Genomic DNA, 12,190 nt, shown 5'->3' on the forward strand with positions numbered 1-12,190 from the left:
GGAAGAATAGTCTAAAAGTGTTTCTGTTTGTTTTTGTCAAGCAGGGCAACTAGGCAATTGCCTAGGGCGCTGGCCTTCTGGGGGCACCAAATTGGGCACTTCATGTGACTCAGTGATGTTATCAGTGCAGGCCCCACCCCCCAGAATTTAACCTTGCCTAGGGTGCAAGACAGTCTAGGGCCGGCCCTGTTGTCAAGCATATCAATGTCTTTAGGAGGAAGATTGTGGATCAGTACTACAATGATGTAATGCTAACGAGTCATAAGAAATACCTTAGATAAGAATGAAACTTCATTTTATTTTTATTTATTTATTTATTTAGGATTTATATCCCGCCCTTCCCACAAGTGGCTCAGGGCGGCTTCCAGCATTAGATCCAACATAAATTAAACAATATTTAAACATGTAAGGGAATAACTTTAAAACAGATAAAACCATAAAAATTAATAAATATTCCAATATATACAGAGATCTGGCAGGTTGCATTAAAATTCTCAAGCTAGGTGTAGGCTAACCGGAAGAGGGTTGTTTTACAGGCCCTGCGGAACTGAACAAGGTCCCGCAGGGCCCTCACCTCTTCCGGTAGCTGATTCCACCAGGTAGGGGCCATAACAGAGAAGGCCCTTTCTCTTGTGGCTTTCAAGCGGGCTTCTTTCGGCCCAGGGACAGTAAGGAAGTTTTGTGATCCCGACCTCAGTACTCTCTGGGGAACATGCTCTTCTCTTCTGTTGGGCTTAGTATATCTCAGGTTTCTGTTACTTTTAGATTTTTCTCTTTAGATATGTCAGTTAAATATTTGTCTCTGCATGCAAAAACCACCTTGTCCAGCATAATTGGCATCTTGCTTCACAACAGCTCTTTGAAGGACCTTGACTAGAAATAGCATAGTACATACTAAAAGATTTGGGGAGTGTATGTGTTAAATTCTAATAGGTATATTTTTTTGATGTCAAAATAATGATTTCCCCCCTCTATTGAATGTAAATTATGTCCCTTTCAAAGGTCAAAGAAGACTGGGTTTCACATAGGAATTAGTACTTCACTGTGCACACAGAAAGAACATGCAAAACTTCACACAGTAGGATAGTTTGTGTGTTGTGTATATTTATGCTACTTCCTGTTCTTCTGTTTTTACTCTTCAATGAACCAGGCACACAAGAAAATACCTTTAAGTATGCCCTTGGGTTAGTCATCTTTAGTTGCTTCAGTCTTTCAATTCCCAAATGTCTCTCCAAATGTATCTTTCCAAGGCAATATCATGAACTATTTCCTATATACCAGTCCTAACAACTCAGGGGAACTGCTGCTTTATGATGTGGTTGTCTTAAATAGCAGGGCTGTCATCCAGCCATTCATGTAAATTGCCAGGACTACTGTAAGAAACAAAATACATTTGAAGAATATTGTAATTCCATGGAGAGGCCCCTTGGCTTGATTTAAGTTTTTTTGGCCTTATAGGAAAAGGTCTTAGTGATGTTAAATGGATCATTTTAAACCTGTGGTGGAGGAAAGTTCCATCGAGGTACAGCTTGCTTGGGTTTTCAAGGAAAGAGATAAACAGAGGTGGTTTGCCATTGCCTTGCCACTGCATAACAGCTCTGGGTTTCCTTGGTGGTGGTTTCCCCGTTCAAGTATTAACTTGGGCCAGCCTTGCTTAACAGCCAAGACTGGACAAGATGAGGCTAGCCTGGCTGCCTTGGCCATCCAGCTCTATCTGTAATTCTGTCAAAATATGTAGAAGCATTTTTCACTCTTCAGGAGGGGATAATTTCATAATGACTGGAATGTGCAGAGGGTGAAGTATCTACTTAGCTTAAAAATAGATGAGAAAATGGCAAGAAGAATTAGAATATTTCTTATGATTAAGACAGGTGGGGTATATGTGGGAGGGAGATTATTGCTGCACATTTTCACATATCCAAATAGTCTTTTGGTTATTTAGAAGTTCAAAGAAATGGCAGTGGTTTCATATAGATTTACACTGAGATGGAATTCCGTGGAGAATTCTTAATAAAATTAAGAAAATATTGTGTTATGGTTAATGTGCTGAAGGCTCTTGTTTTTTTAAGTAGACATTTTTTATGCTAGGTCTGAGCAAGAGAATTAAAAAATCCTTTTTTTCCCGGTAAAAATAATAACTGGAAGACTACACGCTGGCAACGCGATGTGATAAGATAGTGGAAGATACATGATTTTTCTTCACTAGCACAAAAGGAGGGGGAGCAATTTCCAGGACCGGATCTACATTTTGGGGGGGGGGGGGATTAAAAAATGTTGCCACCTTATGGGCTTGTTCTGTTTTATGGGCCCATAGAATAGAATGGACTCCATAGCCAATTTGGTGCCTCCCTCCGGCACCCAGGGCAAGTGCCTCCTCTGCTCCTCCGTAGGTCCGGCTCTGGCAGTTTCACCAGATCCCCTTATTGCATGCCCCTGTGCTACATAGCATTTTGTACAGGAGGGTCTCTCAATGTTCAGCATTTTCAGCTTTTCATAAGTGGGGTGATCACACTGGGCTCTTGGTAGAAGGAGAGGGCAGGAAAGAGGAGCATGCTCAAACTCCTTATGCTCTTGATTGGTAGGCTATAACCTGGTATGTCCTAGAAATGCTTATAGACAGACATTCAAACATGGCTATGGATAGGAAAGATGATATACAAATTTATGTAGATTTTCTGCTTCCTGATTGTGTTGGAAAAGGAAAGAGAAAGGTCCCCCGTGTAAGCACCAGTCGTTTCTGACTCTGGGGTGACGTTGTTTTCACAAAGTTTTCACAGCAGACTTTTTTACGGGGTGGTTTGCCATTGCCTTCCCCAGTCTTTTACACATTCCCCTCAGCAAGCTGGGTACTCATTTTACCGACCTAGGGAGGATGGAAGGCTGAGTCAATCTTGGGCCGGCTACCTGAATCCAGCTTCCACCAGAATCGAACTCAGGTCGTGAGCAGAGACTTCAGACCACAGTACTGCAGTACTGCTGCTTTACCACTCTGTGCCATGGGGCCACAAGTGTTTACCAAGTGTTTACTGTCCAGCATGAAAAAACATTTTCTCAGCTATCTGTCAGAGCCCATAATGTTTAATAAGCAATGCTCTCTATCTTCCTCCCACACAAAGGGGAAAGATGTCTAGAATACAAGAGCTTGTTCCAAAACAAACATACACAAAAACACATTTTATAATAAAATGAGACGTTTTCTTCTTTCCTTCAGCAAGCCAAAACCAACTTCAAAATGCTCCTTTTAACTTCAGTGTATCATTGCATAATCCATATTGAAATTGTGCTCAAGAATGGATGGAGGCTGTGGTGAATGGGGAAATCGTAACTGCTTCAACATTTGAAGTTTCTCCCTCCCCAATATTATTTACCTGTGTTTACATTTTAATTATGTCATATTCCTTTTTTGCCATTCAAACATTTAAAGGTGAAATTTTTATATATCAGGGCTCGAGGACTTTTCTCATAGTTAAAATATGATTGACAGCCCACCACTGAAATATAGACTCAGCTATATGTTGCATGCAATCCTATGATTCTTTCCTCTTGTTTTTTTAAGGCAAGGTAGGTTAGAAGAGAAAGGGCGCAATAGCCTCTAGACTTGCACAAGGAAGCTTGTATCATTCTTTTATGTTTGTTATTAAATCCAAAAGGAACTGTTTCATTATTGAGTTTTGTTCCATCAGTGTTTCTTTCAGTAGCATTTTCATAACAGTATTTTGTTATTGTTTCCTGTTGGTCTCAATGGATCCCCTGCCTTTGCTTGTTGTTTTGCATCCGAATTGGACAAAACTCAGGGAGATAGTAGTGCTCCTTTAGGACACTCATATTGCCACGTTTTAGACAGATAAAGTCCCCTTTCAGAATCAAGTTTTTGGTTGCCAAGTGATACATCGGTTTATATTCTGATTCAGAGATTTATGTGTATTAAAATGTGCAGTTGCTTTCTTGAAACAGATGGACTTTTCTAAACACAAAAAATGTACATGCATAAATTTGGCCCAATTATGGAATACAAGTCACCTGCCTGCACTATGTTAGATGTTGACAACAATCACCTCCCCCACTGATTACTGCTTTCCCTGGCAATGCTGGTATATAGTCATAGGGAAGCAAAGGACTGAGCAACATAAGAACATAAGAGAAGCCTTGTTGGATCAGACCAATGGCCCATCCAGTCCAACACTCTGTCACACAGTGGCCAGAAAACCCAGGTGCCATCAGGAGGTCCATCAGTGGGACCAGGCACTAGAAACCCTCACACTGTTGCCCTCCGAAGCACAAGAATACAGAGCATCACCTGCCCCAGACAGAGAGTTCCAACAATACGCTATGGTTAATAACCACAGATGGACCTCTGCTCCATATGTTTATCCAATCCCCTCTTGAAGCTGTCTATGCTTTTAGCTGCCACCACCTCCTGTGGCAGTGAATTCCACGTGTTAATCACCCTTTAGGTGAAGAAGTACTTTCTTTTATCCGTTCTAATCCGACTGCTCAGCAATTTCATTGAGTGCCCATGAGTTCTCGTATTGTGAGAAAGGGAGAAAAGTAGTTCTTTCTCTACCTTCTCTATCCCATACATAATTTTGTAAACCTCTGTCATGTCACCCCTCAGTCGACGTTTCTGCAGGCTAAAGAGCCCCAAGCGTTTTAACCTTTCTTCATGGGAAAAGTGTTCCAACTCTTTAATCATTCTAGTTGCCCCTTTCTGAATTTTTTTCCAATGCTATATCTTTTTTTAGGTGCAGTGACCAGAATTGTACAGAGTACTCCAAATGAAGTCGCACCATCAATTTATACAGGGGCATTAAGATACTGGCTGATTTGTTTTCAATTCCCTTCCTAATAATTCTCAGCATGGTGTTGGCCTTTTTTATTGCAGTCGCACACTGTCTCAACATTTTTAGTGAGTTATCTACCATGACCCCAAGATCTCTCTCTTGGTCAGTCTCTGCTAGTTCACACCCCATCAACTTGTATTTATAGTTAGGATTTTTGGCCCCAATGTGCATTACCTTGCACTTGGCCACATTGAACCTCATTTTCAACCTCATTTGCCATGTTGATGCCCACTCACCCAGCCTCCAGTTCAGCTTTATTACGGTCAAAGACCAGAACTTAAATACCCATGGATAAAATGCCACTTAGGGCAATAAACAGTATAAAAACCATCAGGATACAATAAAATAATTTTAATGTGCATATTAAAGGAATAAAATGTTAAAATTCTACTACTTGAGCTAATAAAGATTTTCTTATCCCTACAGCATGCCACCCAAATCTAGCTACCTGATAAGTTACATCGGGATGCCTGTCTGAAAGAAGTCTTCTCAAAAGGCACAATCTTTGTCTGCCAGTGAAGGGTAATGTTGTGGCCAAGGGAAGGGATTCATGAAACTTATAGACCTTACAGTCAAAGAAAATATGCTCTAAAGATTCTATGCCCTCCCTGCACCATGGGCAAAGTCTTTCCTCTTAGGGGATTTTTTTATACCTTCCTTCAAGAGCTGCTTTGGGAAGTACATCACAGCGCATTAGCGTGAACATTCTCCTATATATTCTTGGTTAGATAGGAGGGAAATGTAAGGCATGGGAGTTGCCCTGATGGTGGGTTTTATAAGGATTCCCTTTTGCCCTATTTTGCTCAAATCATGTTGCCTCGCAATATCCAATACCCTCTGTTTGACCATAACCTTGACTTTCTCAAACCCAAAGAACAAGGGAATTGCTTTGAGAAGCCATAAAAAGGCAATTTCTTGTCCAGGACCTTTATCCATGGAGGAACAAAAGAATCTAAGAATATTAACCTTGTCAACCCCATTGGTGAAAATACCAGTTCTAACAAGTACAGGATCACTGCTAACCACAGCCTTGTTTCCACTGTGATCATACCTGTTTCAAGGCATATAAGAGCATTTGGGACACTGAATTATTCTCAAGAGTTTAGACTGAACTGTATCCAGTTTCCTAATATCTGAAGAGATATTAATTGGGGCACCATACATAAACCAACAGAGGGATTTGGCCTTGAATACTTTTAAGGCTGCTGCCATGCATTTCCCCCCCCCCCCCCTTATTCCAATAGAATTTTTGCATTGCCCCCGACCTTTTAGCTTCCACAGCAACAGTGTTAATACTAATTGTTCTTGAGCCATTGTCCTGAAAATGAATCCTCAGATATTTAAAACAAGGGACCTGCTTAATAAGATTGTCATTTAATGATCAGTGATAAATTTTTGAGGTTTTATTTTATGTAAAGGTCATTACTTTTGTTTTAGCATAATGTTTACTTTTGTTTTAGTGTAATTGGTTATTAATTTATTTTCCTGACAGTACAGGGCAAAAGAACTCATGGTTCTCCTAAGACCAACTGGAGTCCTTGAAAGTAAAACCGCATCATCTGGTAGGGTACATCTCACCTGGATATAGGTTTGGTTATAAAGAGCCTTGATTAGAAACAGGAGACATCTGTCAATACTGGAAGCCCTTAGTTTGTTCCATAGGATCTCTCTAGAAACTTTGTAAAAACATATTTCAGTTCCAGGAAGGCAGCAAAAAGAGAGACACTTGACTTGAAGGCAAAGTAATTTGGCTTCCTGTTTCCTACACATCTTTGAATGTTTGAAATTGGAATTTTTTTTGCCACTTGTAAAAAGCAGTTGAGCAGTATCGGTAATTCACAATGGACTTGCATCTGTGGATTATGCAGATACTCTATTTATAGAAGTAAGTATAAACATTGTGTGCTCCACAAAATGAATGAATGTGTGTGTGGGGGGGAATCAGATGTTCAGGTTCAAATAGATTTATTATTCTGAAGTTAAGATAATTTTTGCTCAGGTTTTTCCCAAATTGTGGATACCATGCATGGATCCTGAGATTTTTCTAGTCTGTAGTAAAAACAATAGTATTTTTGAAATGTTCTGCGGCTTGCGGTGCTGTGAATCTGCCTTGTGTGTGGTTTGCACAAGGACCCCAGAATGACTGTAACGTGGTCATTTCTGTAGGACTTCCTGACCACAGGAAGAAATTCCTGCAGTTTACTGACCATGATGATATTGTGGGGATTGCTCTTTAAGATGAGTTATCCATGGTAATATGAAACTTTTCAGAACTGTGACATGCAATAGTTAGAGAGGTGCCAAGGTAGTTTTTAGGGATTACCCAGTTCTCAGTAAACAATCTCTCTGAATTTCCCTAAAACAATACTTTAACTTTCTAACATTATCACTACATAACTGCCGGAATATTTTTTTTCCTCCTTTAGGCTAGATTCAAATCTGTTATTGTGAGAGTGGAAGGCCATTTCTGTTGGTGGAAATTTCGCATTGTTCTCCTTATTGCTCTCCTCTGCAGGCCACATCTTTTGCCATTTCTAAGAACCCTCTGACTCTTGGGTGGGGGGAGCGTTTTCTGGGGGCATTGTTGAGACTGCTGCAGAAAGGTAGCAGCAGGAAACCTCTTGGAAGGTACATTTTATAGCATTATACTCCACTGAAGTCTTTCCCCTCCAAACACTTCGGGAGGGACAGTGGCTCAATGGTGCTTGGGAAGCAGAAGGTCCCAGGTTCAATCCCTGGCATCTCCAAAAAAGGGTCCAGGCAAATAGGTGTGAAAAACCTCAGCTGGAGACCCTGGAGAGCCACTAAAGGGGAGGGGCGGTGGCTCATTGGTAGAGCCTCTGCTTGGGAAGCAGAAGGTCCCAGGTTCAATCCCTGGCATCTCCAACTCAAAAGGGTCCAGGCAAATTGGTGTAAAAAAACCTCAGCTTGAGACCCTGGAGAGCCGCTGCCAGTCTGAGAAGACAATACTGACTTTGATGGACCGAGGGTCTGATTCAGTAGAAGGCAGCTTCATATGTTCAAACACTACCCTTCCCAAACTCCACCCCTAATGCAACCCTAATGCAGCATATCTACATGTGATGGAAACATTCAATTTTAATGCCAAGTTCAGCTAATTGTTTCAAAAAGTTTAAGTCAGGTATTCAGATGAGTCCTATGAATTCTAAGTATAAATATTATAGATGCCTAGCTACTTTTCCTTGGAACAGCAAGGCCCCTAAGCCACAACTCCATTTTGCTGTTTGGTGGTGGGAAAACAGTGATCTTGGAGAAATGCAAGTCCAAAACCCAAATGGAGAAGTTACTATGCCTTGATTGGCGTGGGAGAGGGGAAAGGTTTTTGTAGCTTCACAGTATAGTGTGAGCTTTTACGAATATGCTGATTACTGTTTTCATCTTGCTTATCATAAGCTTCCAAAGAACATTTTGTATGTTTGCTGCATTTGCTGGATTGCACATTGACAACATGAATGTGAAATTGAACTCAGAATGTTTGGGATTGCTGTGGGAGAAAAACCAAAACAAACTTTGTCATGTGGAAGTAGTTAAAACAGTACTATTGGAGATTACATGTATCACAGTTACTGTCAGTTAACTATGTTTTTCTTTTATGTTCTAGGTATTGTGTGTCATTGTGCTAACAACAATTTTAGGATGCATATTTGGACTCAAGCCTAGCTGTACAAGAGATGGTAATTATAGGAAATTCTAGCATACATATTTTAAGGAGTTCCAATTGATATAAAAAAGTATCTTGCATCAGGGTGCATTATAGCAACTCAGAATGCTTCTGTTTATAGATATTATTGGAAAATAACTGAACTCAACTAAAAGAAAAATAACTAAAATGCCAATACAGAACTAATGAAGAATAGATTAGCAAGGCCAAGGGAGACCAAAGGAGCAGGCCTTTTCGATAATGGCTCCCCAATGGTGGAACCAGCTGCCAGAGGAGGTGTGGGCCCTGTGGGATCTTAATCAGTTCCGTAGGGCTTGTAAAACCACCCTCTTCCAACTTGCCTTCTAAGGTGGAATCTTGGAAATGATATCCAGCCATCTTTATATATGTACTGAAACTGTAGCACCATTAATTTATATCGGTTTAAAATTATTTATTTAACTTAAATTTACGAATTTGTATTTAATTGTATTTTATTGTTATATCATGGTATATGTATCATGTCTTATAAGCCGCCCTGAGCCTGCCTTGGCGGGGAGGGCGGGATATAAATAAAAATTTATTATTATTATTGTTATTAATAGATGAAGTAATTCAAACATTTCTCTTGTTCCTCCGGAATATATGTATTCTGTGTAATGTATTATTTTGAAACAGCTCCTTAAGACTCCAATTGAATTAGTACATTTTCTGGTTCATCAAAACAAATTAAGGGTGCAGCCATGGCTCAGTGATAGAGTATCTGCTTTGCATGCAGAAAGTCCCAGGTTGTATTTAAAGTGACCCTTTAAATGTTACTTGCAAATAGCAGGAGCCACGCATGTCTGAACTCCAGAGCAAATTTGCCACTTGGAGTTCAGGTGTGTGGCTGGTGGCCATTTCTCGTCCTCTCCTGCAAGATTTAAAGGGTCCTCCAGCTGATCTGTGGACCATGTGCTCCAGCAGACCAGGAAAGAACCCTTTAAATCTTGCAAGAGGGGAGGGAGAGGGGTGGCTACCTGGTGGCCACTCTTGGCGGTGGGGCTCCCTCAGTGACCAACTGGCTGGTGGTGGGCTAGAGCCTGTGAAATCAGGGGATCCCCTTCCCCCACCTGGGCAGGGGATCCCCTGACATTTACCGGACCATGGTGAACCAGAAAGGTCTAATAGAAGAAAACACCATGAAATAGTACTGGAAGCATTCAATGTCAAGTTCATTCAACTGTAACACAAATTCACAATATTTAAGTCCATACACAAAATCCTTTAAGGAGAACACACTGCGATAAAAATACATAGTATTGTCTCAGTACAGAGTAAGCGAGTTCTGCAAGGTTCAATGATGTCCCAGTAGATAGTGTAATTTCTTTTCATATTTGACTACTGCCTAATGCATTTCAAATTAGCCATAAGGTTCTTAGTGACAGTCAACAACCATTACATTTAAAGAAGAAACAATACAACGTTCACAGCTGAATTGCATAACCAAAGCAAGCAAATTATCCACACGATCCTTACAAGACTTACAGTCATATTGCTGCTAACCAGATGGCAATGCTTGCAAACTTTTTTAATTGATTATTTTACAAAAAGGGTAACCAAAGCATGCAAAGTGTCCACATTATCCTTACAAGACTTAGGTCGTTTTCGCACTCACCTCCAGCCGGCGCGACCCCCCTCTTCACCGCGCAGGATCTGCGCGGATTTCGCACTAAATGCCGCGGAGCAGCCTTTTGCGCCGGAAGCTCCCGTCGCAAAAGCCGCGCAAACGCCAAACTGCTTTTTGGCGATTTACGTTTGAGCGGCTTTTGCGACGGGAGTTTCCGGCGCAAAAGGCTGCTCCGCGGCATTTAGTGCGAAATCCGCGCAGATCCTGCGCGGTGAAGAGGGGGGGTCGCGCCGGCTGGAGGTGAGTGCGAAAACGACCTTAGAGTCATATTGCTGCTAACCAGAAGGCAAGATTTACAAACTTATTTTGTAAACAGCATCTATGTGAGCTGGACAAAAAGGTGTGAGCTGGAGGCTAAAAATCTGTGAGCTAGCTCTTGCTAACTCAGCTTAGAGGGAACACTGAGCAAGAGTAGAATCAATCCTGGTGGATATGATCATTTGTAAGACCAGAACTGGATGAATGAATTTAATCCTAGAACTGTCTGGTGGTAACATTGGTAGATACTACATCTTCTCCCTAGTTCAGGTTCTTCTAACCTATTTTCCTTGATAAGGACAATCAAACTCATGGGTGCACAATTCACAAGGCCCTTTTTTGTGCCTATTTGGCATTTATTTGAATTGTAGTCTTTTGGAAAAAAAGGATGCTACCTAACTGCACTGTTTTGCAGATGGCACATCACAAATAAATGCTTATACAATATCAGAGGCATTTTCATTTTGGTAGTCCATTTGGATCCAAACCAATATGGAATGCTGATCAATGTAATATCAGTGTTCAGGCCATGATACTGAAGATGCATTCCATGTTAAACATTTCAGTCAAAACCTGCAAAGGCCGCTGCTTTGAGAGAACGTTTGGAAGCTGCCGCTGTGACAGTGAATGTGTCAAACTTGGAAATTGCTGTTTAGATTTCCAAGAAGCTTGTATAGAACCTGGTAAGACCTTTTAAATTAAATGTTCTAATTCTTGACGCAGCTGTACTGATTGGAATGCAGTAGCATTATGTCTGTCATGTCTCCATCTCTTTTGATCATGGTTATATTTAAACAGTGCAGATAACAAAATGTTTGTCTCTGGTACTGTAGTGGTTATTGTTTCTATGACGGAGTTTAGGTATTTCAGGGAATGATACATGCAGTCAATTGTTCATTTAAATTAATAAGAAGAAGGATCAATCTTGATGGTCCTGGATTTTGGAATTTAGGTTTCCACTGAAAATGTGGAATGTTGTAGAGAATAGCATAAATTGAAGAAAGAAAGCAGCAGTCATAGGAAGAATAATTCACCCCTTTCTAACAAGCCTTTTCTTGCCCTTTCCCCAGATATTTTCCTCCAAAAGTGTGTTGGGTGTGACTTGGGTGGCAGCAGTGCAGGGATGAAACAGTGAAGAGAATAATTAAACTCTCCTGTCTCCTCAATCTGCTACTGTTTGTTATATGCTCATGTTGGCTTGAGTCTCATTTCGCTAAAATGGGGATGCCAAGCCCCCGGGCTGGGCGGGGAGAACCTCCTCTGATGTTGCCAGTGCAATGACATCTCCCACAAGTGATGTAAGCGCTGGCTGCTCCAGGCATTTTTGGGAAAACTCTATGGTACCTATGGCGTTTTCCCGGATGCTCTAGCAATTTGGGGAGAAAACTCTATGGTACCTATTGGCTGCTATCCTGTCATGTTCAATACAACCTAAAACCTCTTTAAAATATTGTTCTGGTTTTTCTCAGTGTTAAGGAGAACAGTCCACTCTGAAGGTTTGTAGAAGCCAACAACAGAGCCATTCCTCTTTTAATCTGCAACCAGTTTCTGGCCTTTAAATGACAATCAACTCTCTGCAGTCACACCAGGGCTTCTGTTTGTTCTGAATTAGGGTTGCCAGACCCCTGATTTTGGGGGCTCCAATCCACCGCTGACCAGCTGGCCGGTGAGGTAAGCCCCACCCCCAAAAAGTCTCCTGTATCAACATCATTAGTGTGATGATGTCGCACGGAAGTGAGGTCATCATGCCAGGCCCATTAC

The 12,190-nt window shown here is 41.1% G+C and overlaps 1 protein-coding gene across 1 annotated transcript in view; it reads left to right on the forward strand.

The window, feature by feature from the left end:
* ENPP1 (ectonucleotide pyrophosphatase/phosphodiesterase 1) overlaps positions 1 to 12,190 on the forward strand; it is a 78,696-nt gene that overhangs the window by 9,333 nt on the left and 57,173 nt on the right. Inside the window, exons 2-3 of the mRNA XM_060239468.1 lie at positions 8,464 to 8,536; positions 10,996 to 11,112. Coding sequence (XP_060095451.1) covers positions 8,464 to 8,536; positions 10,996 to 11,112 — 190 coding nt within the window. The remainder of the gene's footprint in view (positions 1 to 8,463; positions 8,537 to 10,995; positions 11,113 to 12,190) is intronic.

The sequence above is a fragment of the Heteronotia binoei genome, chromosome 1 (assembly GCF_032191835.1).
Source record: "Heteronotia binoei isolate CCM8104 ecotype False Entrance Well chromosome 1, APGP_CSIRO_Hbin_v1, whole genome shotgun sequence".
Taxonomy (NCBI): Eukaryota; Metazoa; Chordata; class Lepidosauria; order Squamata; family Gekkonidae; genus Heteronotia; species Heteronotia binoei.